The sequence below is a fragment of the Sinocyclocheilus rhinocerous genome, unplaced genomic scaffold, assembly GCF_001515625.1.
Source record: "Sinocyclocheilus rhinocerous isolate Xijiao unplaced genomic scaffold, SAMN03320098_v1.1 scaffold864, whole genome shotgun sequence".
NCBI classification, from domain to species: Eukaryota; Metazoa; Chordata; class Actinopteri; order Cypriniformes; family Cyprinidae; genus Sinocyclocheilus; species Sinocyclocheilus rhinocerous.
In genome coordinates this window covers 1,796,286-1,815,400 of record NW_015645567.1, presented here as the reverse complement: position 1 = coordinate 1,815,400, position 19,115 = coordinate 1,796,286, and the positions used below count along the sequence as shown (strand labels likewise).

The following is a 19,115-nucleotide window of genomic DNA, read 5'->3' as shown; positions in this document are numbered from 1 at the left end:
GGGGGTTTTAGGCAACCTGTTATAAATTCACTGTAAACCACGGCTTCTTGGGGCTTATTGCTTTATTTTAAATGATGTAGCACATAGCACAAGTTATATCTGTTTTTTTTGTTTTTTTTTTGCAGGAAGTCCGTTTTCTCTCTGAATGAGCTGGGGCAGCCGAATGGGAACGCAGGAGGAGGTGCAGCGTCTGCAGAAGGCGAGGACCTGCCGGCTCCACATGAACTTGGAGAGGAGCTGAAATTCACTGGCCGGTAGCATCTACTGGACCTGCTCAACTTCTAGTTATAGAAATTACATGACGTCTGAGACTCTTTCTGTTTGTGTAGATTTTGTGGAGGACTGTGGCTGGACATCAAGCGTAAAGTGCCCGGGTTTCTCAGTGACTTCTATGAGGGCTTCCACATCCAGTCCGTCTCTGCGGTGCTCTTCATTTACCTGGGCTGCATCACCAATGCAATCACCTTTGGAGGACTGCTGGGGGACGCAACCGACAACTACCAAGTAATTTACCTTACACTTATATCTAGAGAGCTGATATAATACCATTATTTTGTTATATTCAACATGATGCTCAAAACAGCCAAATATGAAGCAATTAACTGGCCTGGCCAATATACTGTTCTATTATTGTATCATTTCAGAGTAAAAATTAAAAAAGCTTATCATGAAAAAAAGTTTAAAATTAGACATTTTATAAGAAAAAAAAAATTAAGAGAATTATGAGAAATAAAGTTGCAAAATCATATTGTGGTATATAAAGTCACAGTTTTTTTCTCTATATGGACATATTGAAGCCCAATTCTGCCACATATTTTAAAAAATCTTGCTTTGGAAAGTCATAATAGTAGAAAATATGACATAAGGCAAAATTATGAGATAAAAGGACAAAATTATGAGATCAAAACTTTTGACTTTTTATGTCAGAATTGACTTTTTGTTATATTATCAACATTTTATAATTATGACTTGGTATGTCATAATTTACACTTCATCTCTTAAGTATGACTTAGTATTTTGTCATTTCGACTTTAGATTATGTCATAATTTCAATATTTTATCATCATTTTGAAGTCGTAATCTTTTTATCTCAATTTTATGACTTGGTATCTTATCATTTTTAGGGATGCGCCGATCCGATATTCATATCGGGTATCGGCTCCGATACTGCCATTTTTGTTGGATCGGGTATCGGTCAAAGAGGGCCGATCCAAATCCGAGATTGTGCGTATTATTCTGTGTTACTTCTGAAGCCATACGATAGCTTAAAGGGTTACTCCACCCCAAAATGAAAATTTTGTCATTAATCACTTACCCCCATGTCGTTCCAAACCCGTAAAAGCTTCATTCGTCTTCGGAACACAATTTAAGATATTTTGGATGAAAACCGGGAGGCTTGTGACTGTCCCATTGACTGCCAAGTAAATTACACTGTCAAGGTCCAGAAAAGTATGAAAGACATCGTCAGAATAGTCCATCTGCCATCAGTGGTTCAACTGTAACCGTTATGAAGCGACCATAATACTTTTTGTACGCGAAGAAAACAAAAATAACTACTCTCTCCAAGATCATTCTGTGTTCCCATTATTATACTTGATTTGTAAATAAATGTCTATGATTTGGCAAAAAGGACTTTATCTTCTTGCCGGAGTTTAGTGTTGTTTTGTTACTTGCTACCGGGTGTCTGTGAGAACAAAACACGGGCGTAGAAAAGACTATAGATTGTTTTTAACGCGCACAGTAACTGAAATTTAAAACGGTTAAAAGAAAGGCTCAGTAACTGTTGCACAGATATAATACACTATGCATCAATTTCTCTTCCCTTTGTGCTTTGCACTTTTTAATGCAAAGCGTTGCGTGCTATGACTCCGTGTTGCTTCAAGCGAATCATTCTGCATACCGGATGCGCATATTGTAAGCGCTTCGTGCCGCACTGAATTTGTTTTGTCCTATCGAATCTATCATATGTTGTTGCCTTATTAAAAAAAATATTCTATACATTCAAAAGAAACGTATTTTAATTTTATACAGGAAAAGAACAATATAAAAACGCACTAAGTATTAATGAGCTACTGGATTCATGAATATTAATCATGGCACAACAATGGGCCTCAGGATCTCGTCACGGTATCTCTGTGCATTCAAAATGCCATCAATAAAATGCACCTGTGTTCGTTGTCCATAACATACGCCTGCCCATACCATAACCCCACCGCCACCATGGGCCACTCGATCCACAACGTTGACATCAGCAAACCGCTCACCCACACGACGCCATACACGCTGTCTGCCATCTGCCCTGTACAGTGAAAACCGGGATTCATCCGTGAAGAGAACACCTCTCCAAAGTGCCAGACGCCATCGAATGTGAGCATTTGCCCACTCAAGTCGGTTACGACGACGAACTGCAGTCAGGTCGAGACCCCGATGAGGACGACGAGCATGCAGATGAGCTTCCCTGAGACGGTTTCTGACAGTTTGTGCAGAAATTCTTTGGTTATGCAAACCGATTGTTGCAGCAGCTGTCCGGGTGGCTGGTCTCAGACGATCTTGGAGGTGAAGATGCTGGATGTGGAGGTCCTGGGCTGGTGTGGTTACACGTGGTCTGCGGTTGTGAGGCTGGTTGGATGTACTGCCAAATTATCTGAAACGCCTTTGGAGACGGCTTATGGTAGAGAAATGAACCTTCAATTCACGGGCAACAGCTCTGGTGGACATTCCTGCAGTCCGCATGCCAATTGCACGCTCCCTCAAAACTTGTGACATCTGTGGCATTGTGCTGTGTGATAAAACTGCACATTTTAGAGTGGTCTTTTATTGTGGCCAGCCTAAGGCACACTTGTGCAATAATCATGCTGTCTAATCAGCATCTTGATATGCTACACCTGTGAGGTGGATGGATTATCTCGGCAAAGGAGAAGTGCTCACTAACACAAATTTAGACAGATTTGTGAACAATATTTGAGAGAAATAGGCCTTTTGTGTACATAGAAAAAGTCTTAGATCTTTGAGTTCAGCTCATGAAAAATGGGGGCAAAAACAAAAGTGTTGCGTTTATAATTTTGTATACATAGGCCTATATTTTTTCATATTTATTGTTTATTTTATTTTTCTTTATAATTTAGTAGTCTGTATCTAGTAGATTGTGAAAGAATGATTATCAGTTCCACACACAGAGATATATAAATTCTACATTTATTTAAATGGAGAAAAAAAAAAAAAACTTCACTGGTATCGGATCAATATCGGTATCGGCCAATACTGAACCCTAGGTATCGGAATCGGTATCGGAGGTGAAAAAGGAGGATCGGAGCATCCCTAATAATTTTGACTTTTTATGTCATAATTGTCATAATATGACACAATAATTATGCATTATTAAGAGTTTATTGCCAAGTATGTTTACACACACAAGGAATTAGTCTTGGCGACAGGAGCTTCCAGTGCAGAAGAAAGTACAGATGTAGTGCAAACATACATGAGAGTGCAGACATACATAGGAATTGCACAGTAGAGATGAAATATAACACTAATATAAGAAAAACAAAAAATTAAGTAATGCAATATAATACAGAACTAGAAATGTAGAGAAAAAACATATATAAATATTTTAATAAACCAGGCTTCTTAAAATGTCTTTTACTAAATTTAAATTAAAAAATCATATTTTAAATTAAAGTTTCATTAAATTTATTGAAAAAGCATTTGAAATTTGAAAAGTGTTTCAAAATTTATTTGAAAAGGTCTTTCTGTTCCTTTATTTGCTTTTTCCCTACTTTATCAGTGAGAGTTTTCTGTCTGCATGTCCTGTCATTTTTGGATATGTCTCATTGACTTTCAGGGTGTGATGGAAAGCTTTTTGGGCACGGCTTTGGCCGGCGTGGTCTTCTGCCTCTTCGGTGGTCAACCCCTCATTATCCTCAGCTCTACAGGACCGATACTGATCTTTGAAAAGCTGCTGTATGAATTCAGCATGTGAGCAGGACAGCCTGTCATATAGTAAAGTCAAAATGCATGTCATAAATTCATCAAAATAAGTGAGTCATAATCGGTAAGAAATAAGTGAGAATGATTGTCGTCTGTTCAGAAACAATGACATAGACTACATGGAGATCCGGCTCTGGATCGGCCTGCACTCCTGCCTCCAGTGTCTGATCCTGGTGGCCACAGACGCCAGCTACATCATCAAGTACATGACGCGCTTCACCGAGGAGGGCTTCTCCAGCCTCATCTCCTTCATCTTCATCTCTGACGCCCTTAAGAAAATGATGAGCATCTTCAATTATTACCCCATCAATCGAGACTTCAAGCCAGATTACATCACCAGCTACAGGTGTGAGTGCCAGGCTTCTGATCAAGGTGAGTCTGAACCCTGACCCAACGAGCCTCAACCTCAGGCAGGCTTGGTGGAATTATTCTGTTCAAGTATGACCCTATTTACTTTCTTAATTTGTATAATTTTACTTTTTTATATATAATACTTTATATTTACTTTATATTTTTATATCTTGATTCATCAGTGCATGTTATTCCTATTATATTTATTAATAGTTATTAATAAATAATAATAATAGTAATAATGTAGTTTTATTTTCCCCCCAAAAGTTAATAATAATAATAATAATAATAATAATATGATGTTTCAAATGATTCAAATGTAATTATTCTTCATAATAAATTATTATAATTATTATTATAAATAATAATAATATTTTTAGCATTATGAATAACAATATTTTTTTAGAATAACATTTAAAATAATAATAATAATTTGTACATAATATTTTGTCTCATTCTTTGTCTTTTGATGAAAATATCCTTTATATTTTAAAATCTTCTGTCATATTAATATTAGTTTTAATCGACTAAAATGACGATAGTCATTTAATTTTAATCGCCACAGATGACTGCAATATGACACAAAATATTGACTAAATTTAAAGGATATTTTCATCAAAAGTAAAAAATTATGACAAAAATGGTGTAAGTTATTATTATTATTGATGATGATGAGGAGGAGGAGGATCATTTTTACACCTTTTTTTCATAATTTTTTTCTTTGGATGAAAATATCCTTTAATTTTAGTCAATATTTATTGTCATACTAATTATATATAATACTTTATATTTACTTTATCTTTTTATATATTGATTAATCAGTGCATGTTATTCCTATTATTATTAATAGTTATTAATAAATAATAATAATTATTAATAATAATAATATGAATAATGTAGTTTTATTTTTTACCCAAAGTTAATAATAATAATAATAATATATGATAAATGACTTTGACATATTCCTCTTATATTTACCACTTTAAATGCATATTGCCCACTCTTTGCTCTTTTCCAAAAGCCACCGGGTGGCGGTGAGCCCGGGTGCGAGGGCCCTTTCATCGCTGCTTGCAGCTTTAATTATAATTATTATTATAAATAATAATAATATTTTTTTAGCATTATGAATAAAAATATGTTTTGAGAATAACATTTAAAACAATAATAATAATTTTTACATAATATTTTGTCTCATTCTTTGTCTTTGGATGAAAATATCCTTTATATTTTAAAATCTTCTGTCATATTAATATTAGTTTTAGTCGACTAAAATGACGATAGTCATTTAATTTTAATCTCCACAGATAACTGCAATATGACACAAAATATTGACTAAATTTAAAGGATATTTTCATCAAAAGTAAAAAATTATGACAAAAATGGTGTATGTTATTATTATTATTGATTATGATGATAATTGTTTACACCTTTTTGTCATAATTTTTGTCTTTGAATGAAAATATCCTTTAATTTTAGTCAATATTTATTGTCATACTAATTAATTTGAGTTAATTAGTTATTCATTTAGTTTTTAAAAATGCCATTTAATTTTGGTCGACTAAAATGACTACAATTATTTTTTACGGTTTTATGCATCACATTACACATGTTTTCCATCCTAAAATTTTATGTTGACTTTTTGTTTTGTTTTTTGGATGACGTATTGGTTTGTTACATCTGACCTCTGCAACTTATGTGTATCATCATATTTGTTTTTGTCGCCCATACTCGATTTGGCTGCTGACTGGAGTAAGTAGCATGGAGTATAGGATGTTATTGTATGATAGCTTGTTTTGGGAATGACAGTATTTCTTGTCAATAAACACACAAACACAATTAGTGCTCATTTATCTTCTGTTGTAGTGGCTCTCAACGCTTCTTCTCCATTAGGCCTAGAAAACATCTCTGATTACTCAATGGTGAGCTGCAACTCTCATGTATTTCATAAGCCTGTGTTTAACGTCAGTTTTTCTTCCAAGCAAGCATAACTATTACTTTTACAATCCCTTTCTCTTTGTGTTTGTCTCTCTTGTTGTCTTTGTCCACACGTGATCTCACTCCTCCACTCAGTTCAACTTCTCTGCTCTGGACTGGAATCAGCTGAGTAAGAAAGAGTGCTTGAGTTTCGGCGGTTCCCTGGTGGGCAAATCCTGCAAATACGTCCCTGATCTGGCCATGCTGTCTTTCATTTTGTTCTTCGGCACTTATTCCATGACCATCTCGCTCAAGAAGTTCAAGGCCAGTCGTTACTTCCCCACAAAGGTTGGAAAACTGTATTTCCCTTGCATGTCAACACACTGCCACATGGAGACGGTATTCCTTATCCCAGTCCATATTGTATATATTGCTGTCCCCCCAACTTCTGGTTGTTTTTTGTTCTTTTTCTCCAAGTGTCGCACCTTGTTAGCGGATTTTTCCATAATTGTATCCATCCTGGTCTTCTGCGCTCTGGATTATGTGATGTCCTTGGACACTCCCAAACTGCATGTACCCACCCAGATAAAGGTCCAGCATGTGTTGTCTTCTCTGTCTTAATGTTTACGTTTTTATACTGGTTATATCTGAATGAAATGTTGCTTTCAAGTCATCATTGTCTATTAGAGAAAAGTGCACATGAATGCCACCAAATGGTTGCATAAAGTGGGGAATTCTGAATTTTCTTTGGTTCATCAGTGCATGTTATTCCAATAATTAAAAAATATATTTTTTATTCAAAAGTAGGTATGGTTAATATTCATATTAATAATATAGTTCTAAATATTTGAGTCAATAATAATAATAACATTTTCTTCAAAAATAATTATTATTCATAATACCACTATTTTCTTTATTATTTTTAAAATAATAAAAATTAGTATATTAAGAAGTTTTATTATTAGGAATAATAATTACTTTTGAATAAAAAAATAATATTGATAATAATCATCATTTTTGTCTTTTGATGAAAATATATTTTAAATCTAGCCAATATTTTATGTCATATTAATTGATTTTAATCAATATTACTCTGATTCTAACTGAGTTTTCTTTAAGTCCCGACTTCCCAAATTTGTATTGTACCAGAACAAAAATGATACTTTTTGATTTATGAAATGATTTAACCATTTTTATTAGGTTACACTATTCTCCCATCGTAACATTTATAATAATAATGGCAATAATATTATTTAATTGTATTTGATAATGCATATTATGGTAAAATTGAATATTATTGTTACATTTTGAATCATAAAATTGTATAGGACATTTCAAGCTGTAAGTGTTTCAAGGACATAAAATACAGAAAATGTACAATGACAGTTCATTAATAGATAAAAGTATTACATATTTAAACTAAATACATGAAATTATTATTTTTTAATTTATTACTTAAAATATGAACATGAGACCATACAGTATAAAAACTACATTCAAATATTCATTAAAAAAAAATTCATCTGAAAACACATACACACACAAAATGAAAATCACATTACATTTGAAAAATTACATTGTATTTATGACTTCTAAAAGTCATAAAAACTTCTCAGAAAGGCTTGAAGGCATCAAACATGTTACTGCTGCATTTTCAAATCTACCGCCCTTTTGTCTTATAAAGCATCTTCTCTTGTTCTCTAGTTTTCTGCATCTTTATCTTTCTTTTTTCCTCTGTAAATGTGCAGCTTCGGAAGCTCATCAGTGATTTTGCAATCTTCATGTCAATCATGACATTTGTTGGTCTTGATTTGTTTATGGGGCTTAAAACACCTAAACTGATTGTGCCAACCGAATTTAAGGTGCGTTGTGCTACGGATACACACGTATCTTTCTTTACCTCCCGACTGCATCTATTTGAGCTTTTTCTCATGATCATGTACTAACATCACATTAATCCACTGTGTTTTACAAAACACAGCATCTGATTTCAGTGACATCCGCTGGTTACTGCTATGCTTTCATCAGTGTCGTTGTGTCTGTGTAGCCGACGCGGCCGGATCGAGGCTGGATCGTTATGCCTTTTGGGAAGAACCCGTGGTGGATGTGCTTGGCCAGTTTTGCACCTGCTCTTCTGGTCACCATCCTCATCTTCATGGATCAGCAGATCACAGCTGTCATCGTCAACCGAAAAGAGAACAAACTAAAGGTTTGAGTGTCACACTCTGCAGCAGCACTCATTCTCACACCCTAGCAACCACCCAAGACACCCTAGCAACTGCATACTGTAGAAATGTGGAAGTGTTGTTCCACAGTGTTGTTAAAGGGATAGTTCACCCAAAAATGAAAATGTTATGTTTATCTGCTTACCCCCTGGGCATCCAAGATGAAGGTGATTTTGTTTCTTCAGGAGAACACAAACGAAGATTTTTAACTGAAACCGTTGCAGTCTGTCAGTCATATAATGTAAGTCGATGGGAATCACGGCTTTGAGAGTAAAACAAAACATACACAAACAAAACCTAATTAAACCCTGCGGCTCGTGACGATACATTGATGTGTAAAGACACGAAACGATCGGTCTGTGCAAGAAACTGAACAGTATTTATATCGTTTTTTCCTCTGATTCACCGCAATGTCCAAACTGTCCTGAGCGCGTTCTGCTTTATGGCGGATCGCAGACTTATAAGTGCATTACGCTCAGGACAGTTCGGACATTGCGGTGAATCAGAGGTAAAAAACGATATAAATACTGTTCAGTTTCATGCACAAATCGATCGTTTCGTGTCTTTACACATCAATGTATCGTCACGAGCCGCAGGCTTTGATTTGGTTTTGTTTGTGTATGTTTTTTTTTTACTCTCAAAGCCGTGATTCCCATTCACTTCCATTATAAGACTGACAGACTGCAACGGTTTAAGTTAAAAATCTTTGTTTGTGTTCTACTGAAGAAACAATGTCACCTTCATCTTGGATGCCCTGGGGGTAAGCAGATAAACATCAAATTTTCATTTTTGGGTGAACTATCCCTTTAAAACATCTTAATGGTCCTGAAATAGACTTTATTTTCTCCATGCTAAATATTTTATTTTATTTTTATTCTAAAAAAAAAACTCTTGAAATTTTTTGGGGGAAAAAAGATAAATTTTCATTAAAGTAATGCCACACTGCAAAAAAAAATTAAAATAAATCAAAAAGATCTTAAATATGCTTTATTTTCTCAAAGTAAAATTATATTTTATTTTATTTTAATGGCCCTAAATAGGTTTTATTTTATCTGTTAAATATTTGAATTAATTGTATTATTATTACGTCAAAAAATATAAGAGATATTAAATAGGCTTGTTTCTTTATGTAAAATATTTTATTTTATTGGCCCTAAATAGATGAAAATTATTTCAGAATAAATTTTATTCTGAAAAATAAAAATTTTGAAATGTTTGTTAAAAATGCTCAATTTTCATGAAAATAGTGCCATACTGCAAATATACAAGTAAATCTAAAAAATAAATAAGTATTTATGTATGTATGTGATGAAAAATGACCTGGAGTTTTGTGAGGTCCACCATATGTGAGCTTGTGTATTAAGAAGTCAAACTAAACCTATTAAAAAACAATTTCAGTAATTAATATAAAGCTGAAATGAAATAAAACGTAAATATTTGATGAAAAAAAAATAGTACTAAAGTGACTAAAATGGGAATAAAAATAAAGGTAAATAGAAATATTACAAAAACTAAAACTAATACTGTAAGCACATGACAGAAGTACTAAACCTTAAACTAAAAATAAAAGCTAATTCAAAATATTAATAAATACTATGATAATATATGAATAATACTAAAATAATACTGACTCAGAACACCTTAGGAACCGTATAGAAAAGCCTTGATGACCATTCACAATACTGTGGCACTTGAATAGGTAATATGCATGCATGTCCACAGGCAGTAGTGTGTCGTTCCATGTAGCACCGCTAAATGTCTTCTTCCCGTTTTACTTGAGCAGAAAGGTTGTGGTTATCATCTGGACCTGTTCTGGGTGGGCATCCTCATGGCTGTCTGCTCCTTCATGGGTTTGCCCTGGTACGTAGCAGCCACAGTCATTTCCATCGCCCACATCGACTCTCTGAAGATGGAGAGTGAGTCCAGCGCTCCTGGCGAGCAGCCACAGTTTCTTGGTGTGCGGTAAGTCAAAACCAGACTTTTGCGTAGAATTTAGCACAAGTATTTTGTCATGTAGTTGTGAGGAGCATTATGTTTGTGTTTAACGCAGGGAACAGAGACTCACAGGCATACTGGTGTTTGTCCTCACTGGGGTCTCTGTCTTCCTTGCACCGGTACTGCAGGTAATCAGAACAGTCTTACTTTATTTGAATCAAATCATGCTCATTTTTTGCAGTGCAGAAACTGCACAAATACTTTTGTGTATTTCTGCATAGTACATCCCTATGCCTGTGTTGTATGGTGTTTTCCTGTATATGGGCGTCGCTTCTCTCCATGGCATTCAGGTACATGTCGCTCTGTAAATCTGTAGTTCAGATTTAATAATTCATCCAAAAATGAAAATTTGCTGAAAATTTCCTCACCCTCAGGCCTTCCAAGATGCAGAGGAGTTTGTTTCTTTATCAGAACAGATTTGGAGAAATGTAACATTACATCACTTGCTCACCAATGGATCCTCTGCAGTGAATGGGTGCCGTCAGAATGAGAGTCCAAACAGCTGATAAAAACATCGCAATAATACACAAGTAATCCACTCCAGTCCATCAGTTAATGTCTTGTGAAGCGAAAAGATGTGTGTTTGTAAGAAACAAAGCCATCATTGGGATGTTTTTAATTTCATACTATTGCTTATGGCTAAAATCTCTAGTGAAAAAGGATGTATGCACAGCGAAACCAGTTCAAAAAAGCTCTAAACAAATATGTGGGGGGATTTTGATGTGAGAAAACAACAGTGCATGGACTTTCTCACTGGAGGAGGCATTATTATGGATTATGAACTCGTATTTTGGCCAGAAGCAACAGTTTAAAGTTAAAAATGTCTTTTCACTTCACAAGGCATTAACTGATGGACTGGAGTGGTGTGGATTATTGTGATGTTTTTATCAGCTGTTTGGACTCTCATTCTGACGGCACCCATTCGCTGCAGAGGATCCATTGGTGAGCAAGTGATGGAATGCTACATTTCTCCAAATCTGTTCTGATGAAGAAACAAACTCATCTACATCTTGAATGACCTGAGGGTGAGGAAATTTTCAGCAAATTATACTTTTTCCTTACAATAGTTCACCCAAAAATGAAATGTTTTTCATCATTTACTCACCTTCATGTTATGGGCCTGTATTATTATGATTCTTTGAAGCATAAAAGGAGAATTATCTGAGTTGCTCATTTCCATACAACAAAGATGGATGATGGTTTAACCTCTCAAGCTCCAAAAGGCTTTAAAAGTAGTTTTGCACTATATACCAACTCTTTTTGTGTGAGAAAGAAAATAATACAGTGTTGGAACTATTATATAAATATATTTCCTTCGGTAGATTTCACCAGACTTTCCTATTTTGTTCAGTTTTGGGAGAGGATGAAGCTGTTCCTCATGCCAGCCAAGCACCAGCCAGATTTCGTCTTCCTGCGGCACGTACCCCTGCGGCGCGTGCATCTCTTCACTCTGGTGCAGATCACCTGTTTGGCCGTCCTCTGGATCCTCAAGTCCACTGTGGCCGCCATAATTTTCCCTGTCATGGTGCGAGTTCTGCACAAGTTCTGCTTCTCTGGACCAATCACTAGAAATGTGTTTCAAATAAAAACTGATGTGGGATGTATAGGTAAATCTCATTAAGAGATGGATAGGTCATATTTCAACCCAGAATCTAAAGAAAAAACTCAAATAAATGTTGAAAATATACTTAATTTTCATGAAAATTATTTCATGATGCAAAAAAAATAGTAAAGATCTTAAAATAGGCTTTATTTTTTCTATGCAAAATATTTTATTTTTATTCTGGAAAAAAAAAACAATATATACGTAATTGTCATGAAGATAATGTCATACTTCAAAAAAGTCTAAAAGATCTTAAATAGGCCTTATTTTCTCTAAGCAAAATATTATTTTATTTTATTTTACATCTTAATAGTCCTAAAATATGCTTTATTTTCAATATGTTTTACTTTCTCTTTACAAAATATTTTATTTTATTCTGAAAAGTAAAAAAAACAAATAGTTGAAATATGCTTCATTTTCATTAAAATAATGCCATGCCGCAAAAATGTAAAAGATCTTAAAATAGGCTTTATTTTCTCTTTGCCTAATATTTTATTTTACATATATTGTTGTTTTTGTTTTTTATTGTGGGCTAAAATGTGACCTGGATTCTTCATCAGATCCACCCAATATGTGACTCTCAGAACATAATTATCATGTCTTGTACCTTTTGTATTTGGATACCGTTTGTTTGGCCTATTGTCATGTGACCGGTTCCTCCATCAGATTCTGGGCCTGATGGTCGTGAGGAAGACTCTGGACCTGATCTTCTCGCAGCATGATCTGGCATGGCTGGATGACATCCTGCCCGACAAGGACAAGAAGAAGAAGGAGGATGAGAAGAAAAAGAAAGAGAAGAAGAAAGCCAAGTCGGAGGAACACAACAACGGCGATGAAGAGGTAAGAACAACCATCATCAGATGTGTGAGATGTTCTTGAACACACAGAAGATCTTGTGATGTTTGAGTGTGTAGTGATTTAATCTTTGATGGTTTTTCTTTTGATGCCACAGTGTTGCTGAAAAGACACTGTATAACACTTACTACTATTTATTATGTCCCTCTTAATAACCATAGTTCAATCATGACAACTCTCTGAGCATTTTAGCATGGTGATGGATATGACAATGTTAATGTATTTGGTCTTGGCGGAACAGATCTGCTACGCTGCTGCTGAATTGCTGCTGCTGTTGGTTATTGCGGTAGTTGTAGATTATTGCTGCTGCTGCAAGCAAGTACAGGAACTTGCTACTGCCAATGCATATGGCGATACACCAAGTCGTTTAACTCTCTGAATATCATCGGTTACGTTAACAACCCCTCGCCTGCACCATCTAGATTTTCATGACTGAACTATATATTTGTCGTCTTGGTTGTAAGGTCTCTGTTTCCTCATTGTGTAATTTGTGGTCATTTGTAGAGTGTTGAATGTTGTTTTTTGCATGAAATATTCGTTTATTCAGAGTCCAGAATTAACAACTTGCTTTGCATAAATGAAACTCTTACTGGCCATTTGGCTTTTAGTAGGAACTGCAACAAAGTGCATGATTTAAATCGCAATATCTCTCATTATTCATCCGATGTAAGCACATTAAGTCAAAGTACCTTGGTTTTTTGTGAGAACCAACCAACCAAGTTCATTTTGGACTCTGGGTACTTACCCTTACAAAACATACACTACTGTTCAGAAGTGACTTATAGATTTTAAAGTGAGTTTAGATTTGTAATGTTTTTGAAAGAAGTATCTTATGCTCACCAAGGAAATATTGCTTCAATTTAAAACAACTGTTTTCTATTATATATTCTGTATTCTATCATAAATGTTAATAAATTTTTTAATGACAATAAGTAAATATTTAAAATATACATATATTATATATTTTATTTTATGTATGTGTCTGTGTATATTTATATATATATATATATATATATATAATTTTATTAACAATAATTAAAACATTTAAAAAAATATAAACTCCAGTTAGTGTCACATGATCCTTCAGAAATCATTCTAATATGATTTGCTGCTCAATAAACATTTCCTATTATTACCAATGTTGAAAAAGTTGTGCTGCTTCATTTTTTTGTGGAAACCGTGATACATTTTTTTTTTCAGGATTCTTTGATGAATAGAACGTTCAAAAGAACAGCATTTATTTGAACTAGGAATCTTTAGTAAAAAATTATAAATGTCTTTACTGTCACTTTTGATCAATTTAATTTAATGTGTCCTTGCTGATTAAAAGTATTAATTAAATAAATAAATAACACAGTAGTGTACCTGCATGCATATCATCTGTTGCAACTGTGTCGTCTTCTCCCAGTCAAATTGTCTCAAAGACTCCCTCCCGTCAGTGAAGATTCCTCTGAAGCCAGTGAGTCCGTCATGTTGTCCAAACCCTCCTAATTCTGACCCCTCAGCCTAACTGTGAGTACTGGGATGTAAGCAAATGACAGTTTTACGTGGTTTAAACTTTAAACTCATATATATATTAAGATATGTTCCTTTTTTTTCTTATTCATGTTTGAGTAGAAGTATCACCCTTATTCTTGCGGCCATGGCGAACTGAACCAGGATCTGGACAGATTGACATCCCTTACATGAACCTGAAGCATCCGGCTGATCAAACACACAAACCACATTTGTCCTCACGCTTACGATGAGATACCACCTGAGTCACAAACACAGCATCACTGGCGCTTTCCCAAACACACGAGGCTCACAGATGTATGATATTTTTGTGTACTTTAACCAACGCAGCCAGTGACGCACGTTTCCAAACCCACATTGACCATATTGTGCGTGAGTCATTCAGACCTTGGATTTTACTCAAGATCCTTCATTTAGATCTAGCTGAGCTGTGCCAGTGTGAATGGCTGAGCTCACAACACACAAACACTTGCTGCGTGTTAAGATCAGCTCATGAGATTTTAACTCTATTCAGAGAAGACCTGGAAAGACTAAAATAAGAAGCGGAAGATGTTTAAACTAAGTTTATGATTTTATTATCATATTGTATAAATATATTTGAACCGTATGATATTAAATATGGATTTCATAGAATCTAGTGAGAGACAGTCGCAAATAAATTCAATTATAGTTAGAAAGACAGTGTATCTAGTGAATTCAGTTGGATTAAATTGGTTGTATTTCAATTAAAACATATATTCCAAACATAGATTCTGAGTTCTTATTGTAGCATTTTATATTTAAAAATCAGAAATGTGTATCTGAGTAATGCTGAAATGTTTCCAGACAGTAATAAATGAGTCTTTGTGATCTGTGAGAACAATGCACAGACTTTGTTTTATTCAGATTCTGATTGTTCACTCGTGTTTTGTTCAAATAAAGAATGAAAGAGGGCCGAATATATTTTCATTGTCATTTTTGAATGTCAACCCTTAGATTCCCATGTATACATTTTAGTGCTGTCAAACGATTCATCGCGATTAATCGCATCCAAAATAAAAGTTTTTGTTTACATAATGTGTGTACTGTGTATATTTATGATGTGTATATATAAATACACAAACATACATGTATATATTTAAAAAATATTGACATATATATATATATATTTTATATATAAACAAAAAAAAATTCTTAAATATATACATGCATGTGTGTATATTTATATATACACACATCATAAATATACACAGTACACACATGTAAACAAAAACTTATTTTGGATGCGATTAATCGCGATTAATCGTTTGACAGCACTAAATTTACAAGCTTTTTGGACATTGTACTATGGTAATACTTTTTTTGACATACAGAATGGTATACAGACAGTATCTTGGAGTACCGTGTAAATACCTTCATATATAAATACATACTAACTACAATACAAACTAACATCGTTTAAAAAATGTTTTTTGAAATTAAATAAATGTTAACTGAAATTTAAGCCACCACTGACATTATATATATATATGAGAGAGTGATTTATTTATAGTAACTACAGTATTTTTTGGCATAAATTAAGGTTATAATGGTGAATTTATAGCAGGGTTTGCAAACAATAATATAAATGATTTTATATTGAAATGCCGCAAATAAATGCACAGATGATACACTAAAATAATTGGGACTTTAACTGAAAGCAATCAATCATGTTTTGATCATTTATATATAAATTCTAAATATATTGGTACAAATTATAGGGAAAATAATTTAAATGTATTAGCGTGAAGATATTCTAAGTATAATAAGCAAATTATGTGTATATATAAATTATGTATTAAAAACTGTATTTCCTAAATCCTTCTCCGTGAATGGCCTCTTGACGTCGCTCACACGTCCACGCACGTGACGTCACGTCCATTCACACGCGCTGATTTGACGGGAATTACTCGACTTCCGGCCGAGGAGCAACACAAGAGACTTCGCTGCGGCGGCGGAGAGACACAATAACAAAGCCATGGGAGAAATGTCCGGCTTCGAGAACAGACTGCAGTCGTACTCGTCCACACAGCTGCACGAGCTGCTGGAGGACGATGGCAAGCTCCGGGAAATGGTCGGGGAGATGGAGGAGGTGAGTGAGCGCATACGCGACAGCCATCAAACGCTCATTTAATCCCGGAATAGGGTGAGAGTTTGTTCTGACAGTGAGTGCAGATGAGTGACAGGTGCTCGGGCTTTCATTGCACTGCTGCTGTCGCGTTTTGCGTTATTCTGTGGTGTTCTGGGACAGAGACTTTTCACCTTTGACTACATCAGTATTGATTTATTGGAAAGTGTTGTCGACTGAAGGAGTGGCTGGATAGTGTCAGACTTCAGAATGGAGGCAGTATATGAACTGCCCTTATAAAATAAAGACAAAAAGATGACTGTGATATAAAGACTGGTTAGTATGAACGGACTGCTTCTGTCAACCTCTTCTGGATTGATCAAGTTCAGCATCAGTTCAGCAGTTTCTTTGCTAAATATAGCAATGCTGATGATAATCAATAATATGATTATTGTTTATTAGTGTTTCATGTAAAACATTTTTTAGTCCTTTTAACTTTTCCCACCTCTAAAAATGTCAAATATGCTTTTTTAGATTATACATATTATTTTATTCATTTAATTGTAAATGGTTGTGTATAATTATTTAAAAATTTAAAAAAACATGTTATATTGTTCTAATATATAAAATAAATTACTATAATATTAAATGAATAGATTATTTATAGCTATATTAATATTTTTGTCAGAATATTTGCGGCCTATATATAACTTATTGCTATATATTAAATTATTGTTTTATTACATTATTTTAGGCCCTTTTAGATGCTTTTTTATGTTCTTATGTTTATGTGTGTGTGTATATATATATATATACTCTCTTAAGCAGTACATTTTAATAAATTATATTAAGTTTTATTTAAATATATTTTAAATTTTATACATATTTTAATACTTATTAAATTATAGTTTTATTACATAATTTTAGGTCCTTTTTTATTTCCTTATTTTATAGTGCATGGGCTGTGTAAATAATCTTGCATTGCACTGCTGAGTAGTTGAAAAGATCCTTGAAGTATGGTCTGTGACTCACAGATGCAGGACATGCAGCAGAATAAAGAGCTGACGATCGCCAGTAACCGCAGCCTGGCGGAGCAGAACCTCAACCTGCAGCCTGAACTGGACCATCAGAAGATCCAGCTGACCAAACGCTACTGCTGTTTACAAGATCTGCACGAGTCCTACCAGCTCCGCAGGTCCACCCTAGGTCAGATATGAATTTACCTCACTCACACTCTTAGTTTTTCTATTGTTTTCATACTTGCTGAAGCTAATGACTGAAAAGTAGTTTGACCAATAGCGTGCAGGCATGGTACATAATCAACCAATCGTGGCATGCGAGAAGGCGGGATCTACAGAGAAAGTCAAAGCAATGCAAATACATGTGTATAAAAGGTATGAGGACTGTAGAGAGAACGTCAACATGAAAACAAACCCAAAACCATTAGAAATCTCAGCCAGGACATGTCCCGGAAAAAAACACCAGCTTATTTAAACACATTGAGCAAAAGTGATGCAGAAAAGAAAAGTTAGTGAAGAGAAAACATCCTGCAGCATTTGAGACATGCATGATGTTCAGACATTTTTTAAGCATGACCCGAGTATCCAAATACTTTGCACAATTTAAACTATGTAAATATTCCGGTGAAGACGGGACCACAAATGATTTATCCAAACCTTTTTTGTCTTCCTCCTTTGGTGTAAAACAATAGGTGAACCTGTTTGGTCACATAATGCTTCCTCTTTATTTCAGTTGCAGCTGGTACTGATCATCCCAAGTCAAATCTGCACACAAATAGCAGTGTTAAAGGGCTGTATTTTGTGCTCTATATTTATCCAGTTTTCTCTAGGATTTATTTTAAGACACCTTTTATATTGTGTTGTCAGCGTAATGATTTAGCAGAGCAGACGTTTTGAAAGTGAGTTTATCAGGGTCCGCTTAGAATTACACTGATACAAAGACTGCTTGAATAATTCCCCAAAGAAACTCTACACTGATGTAAAGTTATCCACACTGTAAAACACTCCCTCTATTATTAGACCTGTGCTCTTTTCTAATGTGTCTGTTTGGTGACTATCCGGTACAGCATTTCTATAAAAGCAATGCAAAATGCTCACAGCGCTGTCTCTCTTATTTTAAAGGAATAATTCACCCAAAAATGTACATTTTCTTGCCATCAGGCAATCCAAGATGTAGATGAGTTTGTTTCTTCACTGGAACAGATTTGGAGAAATGTAGCATTACATCACTTGCTCACCAATGGATCCTCTGCAGTGAATGGGTGCCGTCAGAATGAGAGTCCAAACAGCTGATAAAAACATCACAATAATCCACAAGTAATCCACACCACTCCAGTCCATCAATTAATGTATTGTGAAACAAAAAGCTGCGCATTTGTAATAAACAAATCCATTATAAAGTCGTTCCATCATAAAGACAATAACTGATTGGAGTAGTGTGGATTATTGTGATGTTTTTATCAGCTGTTTGGACTCTCATTCTGACGGCACCCATTCACTGCAGAGAATCCATTGCTGAGACACTGATGCAATGCTACATTTCTCCAAATCTGATGAAGAAACAA

At 34.6% G+C, this 19,115-nt stretch overlaps 2 protein-coding genes across 10 annotated transcripts in view; both read left to right on the top strand.

Annotated features, from left to right (window-relative positions):
• Nucleotides 1-15,418, top strand: part of LOC107706806 (electrogenic sodium bicarbonate cotransporter 4-like) — a 35,966-nt gene extending 20,548 nt beyond the window's left edge. For 3 of the 8 annotated variants that reach the window (XM_016510637.1, XM_016510634.1, XM_016510641.1), the window contains 14 exons: nt 126-254; nt 330-504; nt 3,842-3,975; nt 4,088-4,359; nt 6,202-6,257; nt 6,409-6,843; nt 8,300-8,461; nt 10,261-10,439; nt 10,528-10,600; nt 10,694-10,762; nt 11,824-11,997; nt 12,742-12,915; nt 14,291-14,446; nt 14,551-15,418. In XM_016510637.1, the coding sequence (XP_016366123.1) occupies nt 126-254; nt 330-504; nt 3,842-3,975; nt 4,088-4,359; nt 6,202-6,257; nt 6,409-6,843; nt 8,300-8,461; nt 10,261-10,439; nt 10,528-10,600; nt 10,694-10,762; nt 11,824-11,997; nt 12,742-12,915; nt 14,291-14,440 (2,182 nt within the window). In that variant the 3' untranslated portion in view covers nt 14,441-14,446; nt 14,551-15,418. Of the gene's footprint in view, nt 1-125; nt 255-329; nt 505-3,841; nt 3,976-4,087; nt 4,360-6,201; nt 6,258-6,408; nt 6,844-8,000; nt 8,115-8,299; nt 8,462-10,260; nt 10,440-10,527; nt 10,601-10,693; nt 10,763-11,823; nt 11,998-12,741; nt 12,916-14,290; nt 14,447-14,547 lie in introns of all 8 variants that reach the window. The other 5 variants (XM_016510642.1, XM_016510638.1, XM_016510639.1 and 2 more) reach the window with 5 other exon arrangements.
• A 951-nt stretch (nt 15,419-16,369) lies between these two features.
• The window catches only part of vps37bb (VPS37B subunit of ESCRT-I b), a 14,617-nt gene continuing 11,871 nt past the window's right edge, over nt 16,370-19,115 (top strand). Inside the window, exons 1-2 of one of the 2 annotated variants that reach the window (XM_016510632.1) lie at nt 16,370-16,555; nt 17,566-17,737. In XM_016510632.1, coding sequence (XP_016366118.1) covers nt 16,442-16,555; nt 17,566-17,737 — 286 coding nt within the window. In that variant the 5' untranslated portion in view covers nt 16,370-16,441. The remainder of the gene's footprint in view (nt 16,556-17,565; nt 17,738-19,115) is intronic. The other variant, XM_016510633.1, reaches the window with a different exon arrangement.